The sequence below is a fragment of the Mustela lutreola genome, chromosome X, assembly GCF_030435805.1.
Source record: "Mustela lutreola isolate mMusLut2 chromosome X, mMusLut2.pri, whole genome shotgun sequence".
NCBI lineage: Eukaryota > Metazoa > Chordata > Mammalia > Carnivora > Mustelidae > Mustela > Mustela lutreola.
In genome coordinates, this window is record NC_081308.1 from 31,875,057 (window position 1) to 31,892,376 (window position 17,320).

General features: G+C 34.8%; 1 protein-coding gene across 1 annotated transcript in view; it reads left to right on the plus strand.

The window, feature by feature from the left end:
• The window catches only part of CFAP47 (cilia and flagella associated protein 47), a 546,720-nt gene that overhangs the window by 301,952 nt on the left and 227,448 nt on the right, over window positions 1–17,320 (plus strand). The window contains exon 45 of the mRNA XM_059157736.1: window positions 2,655–2,829. Coding sequence (XP_059013719.1) covers window positions 2,655–2,829 — 175 coding nt within the window. The remainder of the gene's footprint in view (window positions 1–2,654; window positions 2,830–17,320) is intronic.

Genomic DNA, 17,320 nt, shown 5'->3' on the forward strand with positions numbered 1-17,320 from the left:
AGCATGAGTTTCAGACACTTCAGCACTTAGCACTCATTTACTGAATTCATATTCTTCTGGCCATTAATAAATCAACTCTAATGATATACTCAGTGATACTGGACAGATTCAGAACTTACAGGGTAGTTTCCTTCTATTTTCTGTTAACTTTTTCCAGTTTATGTTTTAAAAGCCATGCTATATATTCTGGGATAAATGATAGGAAAAATCATTGAAATTTTGAAACTTAATATGTTTAATAAAGGAAGCCTAAAAGATCTCCTTTGTGAGGCTTCAGAAGGGTAAAGAAAATGGTTTTTGTATTTGTATAATTTAAGTGCACTTTAAATCATGAAGCAATCCTATTGATACTGTTGAAGATGAACAAAGCTGGATACAAGTTACAGCCGTAAGGATTACCTTTATTCAGTAACTGTTGCAATAAGGAGAAGGATCCAGCATGAACTAAACTGGTATTTGTACAGGAGGAACCGGGCGTTTTAAAAGGAGGATGAGAGTCTCAGATTCAGAGAAAAAAAAATTATTTGAATAAAGTGAACAGAGACTCAAAAAAAAAAAAAAAGGAAGATGAAAAAGTAAGGAGGAATAATGAACTGGGAACTTAAAAATAATGAGCAGAGTCAGGGAAGTGGACATTTTTAAGTGGGAGGAGATGGGTTAGTGTGAGGATCTGGATTTGTTAATTGATGCTTATCTGCAGGAGAAACAAACTTCTGTGATCTTTATGATCAGAGGTAGTGATGCAAGTTAGAACAAGGAACCTACCTGCTGGGATCATTATTTCCTTGAATGTCTGCATTCTGAGGTCCTTGAGAAGACATCTCTGTGTGGCAGAAAATGTACCTCTTAAAAAGGAGAGAGAATGAGGGGGAGGGTGGGTTGAGTGGGGGGGTGGAAGGAAAAAAGCGGGGGGAGAGAAAGGATTTATAATAGCAAGCTTCTAAAGTAATTGCTCTAATAAGAGGGAGTTTAGGGACCTATCTGCCTATCACTGGCTTTTGGCTGGAACAAACAGTACATTCTCTTGACAGCATTGAGCTCTCTCAGGTAGACACTTTAAGGGGAACTTGAACCATCCTAGGGATATGGCCTTGAGCTGTTAGAAATTAAGTCAGCACTTGTTCAAGTCTCTGTGTGTGTGTGTGTGTGTGTGTGCGTGTGAAGGGGGTAGATAAAACCACTTGTGCTGAAAATCTACAGTTACTGTAGGCCAAGGTTGAGGCTTCCTTGAAAAGAGGGCTTGGAGAAGCCTGACTAGAGTTTGGCCAAGAAGAGAGTCTATGTCAATATATCATGACATAATGACTTGGAGGATAAGAAGGCAGATCATATACATGTAGGTTAAAGAGGTGGTTGCTAATGTGAATAGATAATTTGTTCATAGTGACTAGAAAAATGAACCAAACACAAGCAATGATAAGTGTAAATGAATTAATTTAAGTTTTTTAATTTATGTGATTTTAATTACCAAAATGAAGTAGTTGAAAAATGTTCCTTTGTGGAAAAAAAATCATTTTGGATTTTGTGGATAACAAACCCAGTGAATGAGAAAATAATGGCACCAACATTTCTTTTTGTTGAGTAATGATACTGTGACCACAATCAAGATGATGATGACAGTGATTATATAATAGCCAACATTTATTGAGTACTCAAAATATGCTCCAAGGATCCAGATTTTGTTTTCACTTTAAATATTCAAACCACAAATTGTCAATGTATATGATTATTGCCCTTATTTTACAAATGAAGACTTTGTAGCTTTGCTTAATACCCTGGCCAAGCTTACTTAGAGTTGGGTTATAAATGTGGGCCTTCTGCCTTCAAGAGTGCTTGGTCTAACCCTTGGGCTTTACTGTGTGGTTAGTGATAGAGCATCCAGCTAAAAATAAAAGATTTCCTACCTCTGTGCTTTGCATTGCTTGCTGCGCACTTGTTTCACACTTCACACTTTCTCTTCAGTGTTCCATTTTAAGAAGGTCAATATTAAACTAAATTATGTCATGCAAAGCAGTTGTATGGTGGTGAGTGGTTGTAACCCACATTAAGTAAGTAGTGGTTGAAGGGACTAAACGTATCAAACCTATTTAAAGGGTATGTTTGGGATGGAAGGAAGGAGAAAAAAAGTTTTTTTTTAAATGAAAGGTACGTTTAGATGTCTATGGAAGGGCAGGACCTAATTTTATACATATAAATGTAAATACACATACACATACATTGTCATTAAAATTGTCATTTTCATTGTCACAAAATTGTCATTAGGAAAAGAGAGGAGACTCACTGTGCTTCTGATAAGAGCTGGAACTGATGGGTTAGATGTTGAGGAACACAGGGATCAGCTGAAGGAGGGAAGTACTTTCTCAGTGCTATTTACCAGTGGAATTGGAATGAATTCCTCAGCACTGAAAGGATTACAGAATGGGATATTGAGCATCTGCTAATAAAGGATGATTCCACTGATTCTGTAAAAACATGTTAGTGCCATCTTCCACCAATCAAAAAGTAATGTGTCTAAAGAAATGAACAAATTCAGTCCCTTGGTGGATTTTTTCCCAAATGTCAACTCTAAATACATAATAATGCTTTTTTACGTGTGTTTTGGGGGTAAAAGCTAAGAGAATTACATTCCAGTTTTACTCTTTGTTTATTTGCAGACTAGTACACTATTTAATACTTCAAAGCTAAAGAAGCCCAAGTCCATTTTATACACAGCAGAACTGAGCCTTCCAGAACATTTTGATATCCCCAAGAAAATCTACATTCCTCAGGTTCCAGAAACTCAAGCTAAATTGACCCCGTCGCAAGAAATTAAACCTGCAAATAAAAGAGGTAATCAGTAACATGTCAACTGCAATATCTAGCTTTCTTCCAGGCCCTGTGAAATACTAAAATTTGAAAGAGATTCTCTCTACTAATAGGATGTTTGTAATATAATTAAATGTTTTTAATATACTAAATGTATTAGTTCATTGTACATAAATATCAATTATTGAATATTTTGCATTATAAATAATCACCATACTGTAGCACAGTAATCTAAATTATATACTAAATTTAAGTGCTAAGTTACTGGTACTTGAATTTGCAGACCTGTTATTACTCCTTCTTAAAGAGTAGTTGTCTGATAAAGACTGTTAAGTGCTCTTTGAGAAAGGTAAGGTCTTGCTGTGACAGTGGAATTAGTTACAAAATTGTGCTGGAGTTGAGGTTCAGGCTAGCTTTAAAGGATAAGAGGGCTGTTGGTAGCAATAGCATATCAGAGGAGACAGTGTGTTATTTATGAGTAATTTATCTCCGATCTGGACTAGGGTCTTTAATATTTGAATACTTACTCTTCGTCTCCTGGTACCTTTTTATTCTGTGATTGTAAATAGGAAGGACTAACCCAGATTAAATGGAATATTAATAAATTTACAATGTCAAATATAAGCAATAAGATATAAACAATGTGACAAAATAATTTAAAGTATCCAAGATTAGTTTTCATTTCACTTCTTTCCAAGCTGATGGATAGTATTAGGATTGTAATTTCTTTGCTAAGGCTATTCCCACAATGTATCGTAACTCAAGCGGCATGGATTCTACTTTATATTGTTGCTAACTTACATTGTGTTACATCTTTCTGTGTTCTTTTCCTGAGGCTTTGTGTTAAACATATAGTTTCAGGGGCACCTGGGTGGCTCAGTCATTAAGTGTCTGCCTTTGGCTCAGGTCATGATCCCGGGATCCTGGGATAGAGTCCCGCATCGGGCTCCCTGCTTGGTGGGGAGCCTGCTTCTCCCACTCCTACTCCCCATGCTTGTGTTCCCTCTCTCTCTCTCTCTCTGTCAAATAAATAAATAAAATCTTATATATATATATATATATATATACATATATATATATATACATATATATATATATATGTATATATATATATAATGTTTCTAAATCTGAATAGGTGGTTACAGATGATAAGGTTACAGGGTAATCTGTTCATTTTAACTTCGTAGGAGATCTGAGATCTGAGATTCAAATGCTAAGTGGCCAAGCAGGTAATAAGGATTTATGAATTAGATCTGGTCTAAGGCAAGAAGGATGATGAAGCCTAGGACAAACTAGAGAGTAGGTGCCCTGTCTAAACACTCAAAATCAAAATAATAAACAGAAAAGCTTAAGTCTACCCAACAACTGTGAGGGTATATTTAACTCATCATCTGTCAAGCTGGTGACAGCTCTTAAGTTGTTGTCTTTTTTTTTTTAATCTTTATTGCCTCTGGCTTTTTCATTATACATTAAATGTTTAAATGAAGATTTTATAATGATAATTTTTTAACCCCTTTGAGATAACTGGATAAAGTTGTGTGTATTATAAGCCCAGCTAGGATTCCCAGTCCAAACAATTCACTTATTCAGCCGTTCACTTAACACTCTTGAGAATCAATTCCTTTGGGTAAAATGATTAAAATTGGCATATTAAGGTGCTCTTTAATTATAAATAAGTATGAAGTTATCTATATTGAAAAGTCTTCTGCTCAGATAATTTTCAAAGGCTAATATTTTTCTTTCATATCAATTGTGAACTCTCCATTTCAATAAGAAGATTATTGTGAGAATTAAGAAAAATAGAGCTGTAAATTTTAAAAGATCATGCACAAAAGTTTTAAAATATAATTTTCATATCATGGTTCCTAACTTGATTTTCTATGCAGTTGACTTTATAGAAGAGTCTTGCAGCCCAGGTTTCTGTATCCAATTCCTTCAGCATACATTTAAATAAATTAAGTTTACAAAATCAGAATATTCTAACTCGGGATCGTAGCAGGTTACATAAAATATATAGCCTAAACAGTGCAGTGTACATTCTATTGTTAAGCAGTGGACTTGATTAATGAAAAGGAAAGGAACATATGCTATTTAAGTTTAATAAATAACATTCTATTGGAATTTGAGAGAAAGAATAGTAGGGTTAAGCATTTAAGAAGCTTATCTTTGTGGGGAAAAAAAGCTTATCTTTGTGATATAAACCACTTTGAAGAGAACCACAAATTCCTAGCAATCAATATAGTAACATAGGAATAAATTTTAGGGTCTTTTTTTAAAATTTTATTTTATTTATTTATTTGACAGAGAGAGATCACAAGTAGGCAGAGAGGCAGGCAGAGAGAGGGGGGGAAGCAAGCTCCCTGCTGAGCAGAGAGCCGGATGTGGGGCTGGATCCCAGGACCCTGGGATCATGACCTGAGCTGAAGGCAGAGGATTAACTCACTGAGCCACCCAGGTGCCCCTGGGGTCTTTTAAAAAAGTTTTTTTTAATCTCTACACCCTGTGTGGGGCTCAAACTCACAACCCCGAGATCGCAAGTCACATGCTCTACCACCTGTAAATATTTTTTCCTTTTTCCTTCCTTCCTTCCTTCCTTCCTTTCGTTCTTTTTCTCTATAGGTGGCATGGAGAGAGGAAGAAATGATAAGTATTTATCTGGAGAAGGAGATATAGCCCAGTATTCCTGCTAATTGCAAGAAAGGGGTGGAAGTGGGACATTCTTATAATCTATTGAAGTTCTAATGTCAGCAGAAGGCACTAGTTATGAGGTATTGAGAAGTGGCTGTCTTATACCCATTCATACTAAAGTTGCCAATCAGTCTTTTTACCTTTTTGAAATTCCTAATGAAACTTTTACATTTCTGGTTAACCATAGCTATTACAATAATTATTTGAAATAATCTACTTAAATCTGTATTTATTTTAGCTCCATCATTTAGGAAGTTATTATCTTTTCCATCCCGCCCTTTAACATTATAATGCTTTCAACAGAAGGAAATGAGGCTGTAGACAAAGTGCATGTGCACACAAGTAGCTGCATCTGTCTCCACAGATGTGACAGATGTACACGCTGGACATTTTCCCAATGAAAAGACATTACTTGTCTCACCTCGTATATCTCAAAGATTCTGTGACTCCTTTGTTGTTAATGGACTAGAGTAGGTCTAATATTTTTTGAGCACCAACAATATGCAAAGCACTGTGACAGCTGGTTTTATAGTTTTTCTCATTTAATTTTTCCAGTTCTGTCTGATTCTGTCTCAGACCCCATTGAGGTGTCGATCCTTTTATTTGCTTATCCATGGACCCTTGCTTGGCTCACAGCAACCTTTCCACATGGTTTTTAGCCTTCTCAAACATCCTTTTTACTCCAGTTTTTTCCCATCTCCAACCTCCACCGGACAAATGACTTTGTCACCTCTGTCATGGAGGAGAGGGGGCTATGTGAGCACACATTCTTCCTTAACCTCCTTACCACCTCCCCCTCAATCTCCAAATAATAGGAGTCTACTCTATCAACTTTGTGGTGTGTATCCTTTATCTTATCCCAGAAAACCTTTTTGTTATTTATCGCAGTTCCTTCTTCTTTTGGAGTACTTCCTTCACTTTTGCCTCAAACTTCCTCAAGCTTCAGAAACTAAAGACATTTATACCTTTCCCATGACAAACATTCTTCTGAGTAGGGCTATCTTCATTTGCAGTTTCTATTCCTGCATGACTAGTTCTCACCCTCTCAGATCTGGCTTTTGCTCTACCACTGTAGTAAAATGGCTGGTTGCTTTCTAATTGCCAAATCCAAGATCACCTTGTTGGATCTCTTTTGCATTTGACCTGGATGATTGGGCATCTACTCACAATTCTAAACATTTGAGACAGGGCTTTATATCCTTGTTCCCTGCATTTCTTCTCCATCCCCTTGATAAGATTTTTTCTTAAACTTTTCATGAGTTATTCTGTTTACTCTATCAATATGGAATCTTCAAGGACCTACTTGTCTTACTGGGGCAAATATTACTTTTAATGTATCCCATAGGAGATTCTGTACACTCCCATAGTTAAAACTACCATTAACATCCCTAACTTTTATCCTTACTCCTACCCTTTTCCTTCTGTTTTCAACTTTATATTAAGGAGTATATGACATGCCTACCTATAGATATAGATATAGATACAGATATAGATATGCAGATAGGTATACAAATAGAGGGATTTATCCCTCAGATTAAAAATGAATGTTTTATTATTCTCCATTGATTTGTTCCTTATAATATAATCTCTATCTTTCCATTTGGTGGGACATATATCCACCCTGTCTCTTATATTAGAAATATGGGCATACTGCTTGAAGCTTCACTCTTTTGAGCTCATACCTCAATTCATCTTGTAGTTCCAAATTTTCTGTAATTTATTTCCTTCTCTTCTCTACTCCCACTGTTAATGATTCAGGTCTTCATCAGTACTTCACAAATGGAAAAAGTAATCACATCTATTTCTTCTCAATGAGGTGCAAATTTAATGACATAACATATGCTAAGAATTTAAATGCTATATGATATACCTAATAAACATTGACTATTAATTATACTCTGGTCTTGTCACCCTTAAAGTACTTCACCTCTAGGCACTAGAACTATTAAATTTGACAGTGAAATATTACTGAAACATTTAGTGATTTCAGAGGCAGATTTACTATACTACCAAAGACACATAAATTTTATGATTCTTCACTTTTTTGACCCCCCTTCTTAGTCTGTGTACCTAGATTTATATTTGTGATTTTATATTCTTTCTCTTGAAGAAGGTCCCTAAATTTTAAAAGCCTCAGGCCTCATAAAACCTAGACTTTTACCTGGTTGTAGGCCTGACTTAGAACTTCCATCTGCTTGTGGTTCTGGGGATGTTGAAGTTTATGGACAGGAAGAGTTTTATGGACCTCAAATGGGTATAGGTAAACAGGAAATCTCCCGTATATCTAGTAACACTTATTACCTCCCCAATATAGAGGATCCTTGTGTTTTGTGTGCTCCATGAAAAATAGATACAAGAACACTCAAGCAGTATGCTCTAGGCTGATTTTTTTCTGATAACTTACACAGGGCTCAAAACCTTCATTTCTAAGGGTATCTCTTCAGTTTCTAGTATTTTACATTTACCCAGGATCTTATTCTCTCTCAAGGGATATGTGGCAGACATATTGGAAGTGTATATTGCAGGAACACTGTTGTCCTGTACCTTCTCCCATTTGATTCCAATTTTCTTAATTTTCTAATGTTTCCTAATAATTGCAGGTCTAAATAGGTGACAAATATTCACTAAATCTTTCCATGGCATCTATTTAATATGTAATGTGATTATAAACTATCTGAAAAATTTATTATTAATAACTAAACTATCTTTGGTTCTATCCATTTTATAAGGATTAAATATATTATTGTAATAGCTAAATTATCCTTCAGTATGAAAATAAGACTCCACAATTATTACAAAAATACGAAAGTAAATTTTTGCTTAAAATTTATTAACTACTTTGACAAATAAACCCTACATCTCTGAGTTACATCACATAGCCATAAATGCATTTCAAATAGAATAAAAGTAAATTTCATTTAACAGAGTACCAATTAAAATGTTGGGTTTAATGATTAAACTGAGTTAAGGGGTGCCTGGGTGGCTCAGTCGTTAAGCGTCTGTCTTTGGCTCAGGTCATGATCCCAGGGTCCTGGGATCGAGCCCTGCATCAGGCTCTCTGCTCAGCGGGAAGCCTACTTCTCCCTCTCCCAGTCCCTACTTGTATTCCCTCTCTTGGCTGCCAAATAAATGAATAAAATATTTAAATAAATAGAGTTAAATTGAAGCAATCCTCTATACTTTATTGTCCACATCATCAAATCACCTCATCCTAGAAATGTGCTGTTAGTTCATTTTTCTCAAAAGAAATATAGTTAAACTTATAGTGATATATTTGTTACAGGGCTTTTTTTTTTTGTAAAATCATTTTAAATTTGCAAAAGCTTTTTGAAATAGAATTTCTTTAATTCACTTAAAAATGTAATTCAAATGCATTTTTCATACAGGATTGCCACAACTGTAAACCATCAAGTCCAATTACATTGTATAAAAGAATGTTATTAAATTCCAGAAGGAAATCAGTAATCCATATACTACATTTAAATCTCATAAGATCAAAAAGAACAAAAATTAGGAAAAGTAAAGAACGTATTCTCTATCTGCGATCTTTAAGTTTATATTTAATTATAAATGTAATAGTTTCTGTTATAGTCTACCTTTCAGGAAGACTTGTAATCATAATCATAAAAGATAGTACTTGTTGGGCGCCTGAATGGCTCAGTGGGTTAAGCCATTGCCTTCGGCTCAGGTCATGATCTCAGGGTCCTGGGATCGAGTCCCACATCGGGCTCTCTGCTCAGCAGGGAGCCTGCTTCCCTCTCTCTCTCTCTCTCTGCCTGCCTCTCTGCCTACTTGTGGTCTCTCTCTGTCAAATAAATAAATAAATAATCTAAAAAAAAAGATAGTACTTGTATTATAAACACCTGATATAAATTTGAATTTACATCAAGTGAAAAATAAGAGGATATTTATCTATATTCGTACTTAAAGCTTTATTCTTTTATTTATTTATGTATTTCATTTTTAATAACTTTAAGATGTTCACATACCATGCAGTTCACCAATTTATTTAAAGTGTATAATTCAGTGGTTTCCTGTATATTGCTTAGATACATGTAACCATTACCACAGTCCATTTTAAAACATTTCTGTTACCCCAAAAGGAAACTCAGTATCCTTTATCTATCAACTCCCTATCACCCACCCCTCCCCCCAGCCTTAAGCAATCATTAATTTTTCTCTCTACATAGATTTGCATGTTCTGGAGATTTCATATGAAAAAATCATGTCATTTGTGGTATTATTATAACTGGCTTCTTTCACTTAGCAGAAAGTTTTCATAGTTATCCACATTGTATCATGTATCCGTACTTCATGCCTTCTAATGGCCAGTTGTATTACTAATGCGTTTGGTTTTTCTGTTGATCAGTTGATGAACATTTGGGTTACTTCTGCCTTTTGCCTACTGTGAATAAACGTTTCTATGCAAGTTTTTGGGTGAACATATGTTTTCATTTTTCTTGGGTATACACAGCTGTAAGTAGAACTGTTGTGTCACATGTTTAACTATGTTTAAACATTTGAGGAACCACCAGACTGTTTTCCAAAGAGGCTATACCATTTTACATTTCACCAGCAGTGTGCGAGGGTTCCAGTGTTCCCGCATCATTGACAGCACTCTTTATTATCTGACTTTTTAATTTTAGTTGTCCTGGTGGGTAGGAATGGTATCTTAAATGCTTTTGACTTGCATTTCCCTGGTGCCTCAGCATGCTGAGCTTCTTTCCATGTCTTTATTGGCTACTTATATATCATTTGTATAAATATCCATTCAGATCTTTTACCCATTTTTTAACTTGAGTTGTCTTTTTCTGATTGATTTGCAACTGTTTTATCTATATTCTAGATATAATACTTTATCACATATTTGATTTGCAAATATTTTCTTGCATTCTGTGGGTTGTCTTTTCACTCTCTTAAAAACTGTTCTTTGAAGCACAGTTCTTAATTTTAATTGATCTATTTTTGTTATTGATTATGATTCTTGCTTTTGATATCATATTTCAGAATCCATTGCCAAGTTTGAGGTCATGAAGATTTAGCTCTATTTTCTTCTCAGAATTTTATAGCTTTAGTCCTTACATTTAGGTCTTTTACCCATTTCGGTTAATATTTGCATATTGTTTGAGGTAAGGGTCTAACTTTTGAATGTAGCTGTCCCAGTGGTCTTGTAAACATTTGTTGAAAGTACTGTTCTTGGGGCACCTGGTTGGCTCAGTCATTGGACATCTGCCTTTGGCTCAGGTCATGCTCCCAGGGTCCTGGGATCGAGCCTCGCCTGGATTCCCTACTCAGTGGGAAGCCTACTTCTCACTCTCCCCCTCCCCCTACTTGTGTTCCCTCTCTCACTGTGTCTCTCTCTGTCAAAAATTAAATAAAATCTTTAAAACAAGAAAAAAAAAGATAATACTGTTCTTTTGGGGTACCTGAGTGGCCCAGTCAGTTGACTCTTGGTTTTGGCTCAGGTTGTGATCTCACTGTCTCGAGAGTCAGCCTCACATCTCATTGGGCTCTGCGCTCAATGGCTCAATGGGGAGTCTGCTTCCCCTCTTGCTTCCTCTGACCCTCCCCTCACTTACTTGTTCATGCTCTCTCTCTTAAATAAATGGGTGTCTCTTTTTTTTTTTTTTTTTTTGAGACATAGAGAGAGAGAGCAAGCAGGAGGAGCAGCAGAGGAAGAGGGAGAAGCAGGCTCTCTACTGAGCAGGGAGCCTCATGTGGAGCTTGATCTCAGGACTTTGGAATCACAACCTGAGCTGAAGACTGATGCTCAACTGACTGAGCCACCCAGGTGCCCCATAAATAAATGGATCTTAAAAAAAAAAAAAAAAAAGAAAAAGAAAAAGAAAATACTGTTCTTTCTGCGTTAAATTATGTTGACACCCTTGTTGAAAACCACTTGACCATAAATATATGGTTTATTTCAGGGTTTTCTATTTTATCCCATAGATCTATATGTCTCCTTAGGCCAGTACCACACTTTTCTGATTATTATGGCTTTGTAATAAGTTTTGAAATCAGAAAGTGTGAATCCTACTACATTGCTCTTTTTTAACCAGATTATTTGGCTGTTCTGTTATTCTCACAATTCCATATGAATTTTAGAACAAGCAAGCCAACTGTCCATCTGATAGGTATTACATTGAGTCTATAAATCAATTTGGAGAGGATTATCATCTTAATTATACTAAGTCTTATGATTCATGACCGTGTAATATTTTGCCATTTCATTAGATATTCTTTAATTTCTTTCAGCAGTATTTCATAGTTTTGAAAGTGTAAGTTTTGTATTTCTTTTGTTAAATACATTTCTAAATATTTTACTCTTTTTCATATTACAAATAGAATTATTTTCTTATTTCCATTTTCAGATTATTCATTGCAAATGTATAGAAATACAGTTGACTGCTGTATATTAAAATTATATCATCTGACCTTGATGGATTGATTATTTAAATTTTATTTTGCTGGATTCCTTAGAATTTTCCATATAAAATATGATGTTATATGCATATAGAGATGGTCTTACATCTTCCCTTGTGAAATGGATTCATTATGTTTCTTTTTCGTACCTAATTGATCTGGTTAATACCTGCAGTAGAATGTTAAATAGAAGCATTAAGAGGGGACATTTTTGTCTGCTGGAATTTATGGAAAAAGAATCCAGTCTTTAATCATTAAGCATCATGATAGTTGTAGGTAGTTTATAGGTGCTCTCTATGAGGTTGAGGAAGTTCTCATCTCTTCCTAGTTTGTTGCATGTTTTTCTCATGAAAGCATATTATATTTTTTTCAAATTATTTTCCTGCGTAATTGGAATAAACATGTAGATTTTGGGTTTTTATTATTCTATTGTTACAGAATATCGTATTCATTAATTTTTTTGGATGCTAAACCAACCTTCATCCCTGTGATAAATACTATTTGGTAATCATTATGGTTTGAATGTTTTTGGCCCCTCAGAATTCATATGTTGATAACCTATTGGCCAAGGTGATGTTATTAGGATGTATGGTCTTTGGGAGGTGATTAGGTCATGGGGACACAGCCCTCATGAATGTCATTGGTATCCTTTTAAAAGATGTCCCAAAGAGCTAGTTCACCTTATCTATTATGTGAGGATCCAAAGATAAATCTGACACCCAGAAGAGGATCCTCACCTGACTCTTCTGGCACCTCATTCTTAGACTTTCAGCCTCCAGAATTGTGATAAGTAAATGTGTTATTTATAAGATATCTAGTTTATCCAATTTTGTTAATGGCATCCCAAGCACATTAAAACAGTAATGCTGATAATTCTTCTATATGCTGCTGAATTCTATTTGCTAGCACTTCATTGGTTTTTGATATTCAATATCTTTACTTGTTATGTAGATCTATTTAGATTGTCTCTTTCTGAGTCAGTTTCAGTGGTGTCACTCAAATTGTGTAATTTTTGGCATACAACTGTTCATACCATTCTCTTACATCCCATATTTTTTCTGTATGGCAGAAGTAATGTCCCTACTTTCATTTCTAATTCGAATTTGAATATTTTCTTTTTTTTTTTTTCCTTGTTCCATTTCGCTAAATGTTTGTCAGTTTTGTTGATCTTTTCAAAGAGCTAGCTTTTGGTTTTAGTAACTTTTCTCTGTTGTTTTCTCCATTTCATTAATTTCTCTTTCAATCTTTATTTTTTTCATTCAACTTTCTTTTAGTTCATGTTGCTCTTCTTTCTCCAGTATCTTAAAGTGAATGTTTAGGTTATTGATTTCAGATCTCTTTTCTTCTTTATTGTAGGCATTTATAGTTACAAAATTCCATATAGGCATTTGCAACTATGAATTACTTCTTGAACTTAATCCTACAAGTTTCTGTATGTTTTGTCTTTTTTTTCTTTAATCATAAAGTATTTTCTGATTTCCCCAGGTTTTTCTCGACCCACTGATTATTTAAGAGTATATTAACAGTAACAATAGTTGTTTTGGGAGGGAGGTTGAAATATTATGAAACATCCAATATATAAATTAGGTAAATGGAAAGTTTCTCTGTTCGAAACCAGAGAAGATGCTTTAGAACTCAGTCTGCTTGTTCTCTGCAGACCTGTTATTATAACCCCAGCAATAGCTCATGAAGCACATTTTCACAAGGCTGGGGTTCTGATTTGAAAGCTACTGATTTAGCCCAAATTCCACATTTTGTAGGTGAGGAAACAGACACAGAGAAGGTGAGCAGGTTAACTAGAATCAAGTAGATAGAGACATAATTGCATAATTTACTCTAGAAGGTATTATCTTTACCATCTTTGAACAGAGATACTAGATTATGGGATACTTTATTCAACAAATATTTATTGAGGGCTTACTCTGTATAAATAAGCAATGTCAAGGCACCTAAGATAGAGAAAATCCTTGTCTTTTAGAATTTGTTGTGGAAAATTGTCCCTAGTGTTTGCCATCCTTGGGACATATTCTGAGTGACATTTTCATTATTGGTAGTTGCTTTTCTGTGGCTTATTCTTTCATTCTATCTTGTGACTAAGAGTATTACTTCTTTGGATAACTAGCTAGTGAGATGTGCTGACAGTGGTTGTGGCATGGAGAAATAGGACTAGCCATATGAGAACTTAACCCAAACTTTGTCTTCACTGTTTCAATAAAAATGGTCCAGCATCTGGTTTTCAGTTTCAAACGGTCTACAAATTGTTGGTGACTAGACTGACATATTAGATATGTATAATTTTTAGCTCTGTTTATAACTTTCAGCCATTTCTATTTTATATCAGTTGTTTCTATCCATATAATACCTGACTGAAAATAATGACTTGTTCTTATCTCCCTGGTTGATCAATTTTTATTCTTATATTTGAAGATTCTGGTATAATAGTCATTCTTTTTTTCTTATGAAGGTGCAATTCTATTTGTAAATTCATTTTGTATTTTCATACATGGGGGTTAAGAAGTTATTTTAACTAAAGTATATTAAATTGAATGCACAGAACTTCACTAAAATTCAGAAGTCAGGAAAGTAGTTAGGTAAGTATACTTACATACTTTAGGAAATCGCAATTTTCCATGTTGCTGCTTTATTGTTTTGTGTGTGTGTGTGAACAGAAGAAAGTTCATTTTTTAAAAATAAAAGTCAGAGGAAAAATAGTGCCTGAAATAGAATTTTCTTCTTAAGTTTATGGGCAATTATAGTACTGTAAATTGTGCATTCATTGCACCAATGACACATTCCATTATAATATCATATATACATGTAATAAAACATAATGAAGGTATGTAAAGTCAGCTTTTCAATATTATGTCTATGATTATTTACCATTCCTATGTTTCACTATTTCTTTATTTTAATATTAAACATAGAATCTTAGAGAATTTTCATTTTGTCTTTTATGCTTAAAATACTTTGATCTTTGTCTTCTGTTTTAATAAGTTTAATAAGTTTTAATAAGTTTAATAATGTTTTAATAAGTGTCATGACAGCTGGTGTGATCACAGCTCTTGTGGAAGGAAATAATAATCTTGTCTTTTCTCAGAGAGGTGCCTTTTAACCATCTCTGGGATGTGGAGGGCTGTCCCAGGTGCACCTAACTGACTTCATGTAGAAGCATAGTTGTGATCTATCATTAGGAAAAGGGGGTCTGGTGATAGAGTGAAAGAAGAAAGGATGCAGCTTCAGTGGTCAGCAGGGGAGTGGGCACTTAAGAGGTAAACCTATTAACACTTTATATACAAATTTCAAGGTCTGACCATCGATATTTCTATTTTCTTGATTGTCCTGCTTTCTGGAATACTTTTTCTCCTAATGTGGGTCCCTGATATGCATCACCTTTGGGGAATGTGTTCATGGGGAGTAACTGAATCTTTTGAGCCTCTTCCCTAATCACACTTCTGTGTACAGGGATCAGTCCTGTTGATCAGATATTTTCCTCAATTCATATCACTGCTCACAGATTCCTCAGCTGAGGCAGAAAAGTGGGTCATGTGCTCTTGTATACTGGCCTCAGCCCAGGCCACCCTTAGGATGGGTAAGTGACTGAGCTGCTGTGAATGTTCACTCCTATCTCTTTCCGTTTCAGGGTATCTCTTCTTCAGTTTCATTCGTTACCTGACCTGCGGCAGGTTATAACTTAGTGTCCTCCCTTTTATATAAACTGCCCTATAGAAATGTCATTTTTTAAAATTTTCTTTTTAGCCAACAACCTTGGTTTTTCTTAGAAAAAGAAATTTTATATTTACTGTTTGAGTGACTGATGGAAGTATACCTAATGCATGGTGTTATATTATTTTCATGGGTATGACATAGTGATTAGCCAAGTCTATGTATTATGCTGCATGTTTATGTTCACCAGAAGTGTGGCTCCCGTCTGTCACTGTACAATGCTGTTACAGTGTCACTGACTATATTCCTTATGCTGTGCCTTTCATCTCTGTGACTTATTCGTTCCATAACTGGAAGCCTGTATTTCCCACACCCCTCCGCCCATTTTACCCATCCCCCCATTCTCTCCTCTCTGGCAACCATCAGTTTGTTCTGTGTATTTGAGGTTCTGTTTCTAGGTTCTTTTGTTCATTTGTTCTTTTTTTGTTCTTGTTTTTTAGATTCTACATATAAACTATCATATAATATTTGCCTTTCTCTGACTTAGGAAAGAGAGATCTTAGACTTGCAGTTGACATTGTGATTTTTGAGGTAGAAACTATACAGTAATATATAGATCTTTATCAGAATATTTGAGCTGTAATTGTGAGATTCAAATAAATCTTAATATGGACAGAAAGTACTGGGAATGCTTACTGGGAAAGTTAGGAAAGAGTTTTTGTGGAGAAAAAATTTTAAAAATAAAGAATTTCTGTGAAGAATTGATAGCTTGGATTGATTTTTCTGGGCATAGTATATGTTTACTCATATAAATATTTTATATGAAAAATAAATAAACAAATAAAGTATATGTTTTATCATATAAAAATGATTTTAAGGAATTAAAAAAGTAATTCAATTAATAATATATATCTATGTCCCTATCTAAGCTATATTGAATTTTATTTAATTATTTGTCCCAAATTTATTGTTTAATTGTAATATTTGTACCTCTTCCATTCTTCATATTTTTTTTTACTTTTTAAAATCTATTTTTGTTAGAAACTTCATTATATTTTATTGAAGATTTAAAAGAGTTTCACTCATTCATTTGGATTTGTTTTAAGGGTATTCAAATGATGAGGAAATCATAAAAAGTTCCTGTCCTCAAGAAGCTTATAGACTAATAGAAATGACAGCAGTTGGGCACATGATAACCCTGATCTACAATTCAAACTAATAAGTGCTTGTCTCCTTAGCTCTCTAGTCATTGGAATGTTTATTCACCTGGTTACAAAAATTGTTTCAGGACTTCAGTTGTCCACAGTTAATTCAGGGACTGTCAACTTTTAGACCTTTGCTGAAATTTTGGAAAAGGGTTTTTTCCCCCAGGTCTGCTAAGCTGGTAGGATATAAGTCTGGGGTAAGTGGGTAGAGCCTCCAGGAATGAGGTCAGCATAGAGAAAGAAGGATGACATATTATAACTCCAGGTGTATCTCTGGAATCTGTCATTGTAAAAGTGGTTATTCCTTCTGTACATGCCAGTTAGTGGGGCAACAAATTACCTCTGTGGTTCCTGCTAGTTTTAGTTAGGTTTCTGACACAAATGGAAGAGATTTGGGAATTATATTATCCAAAGCCTGTGCTCCCCGCACTTTGCTGTTTGTTGCCAACCCTGGTTGTACATCAGTGACACCTGGATGCCTTTTACAAAATACAGTTTTCAGGCCCAAATCTAGATTTACTGAATCACTCTCAGGT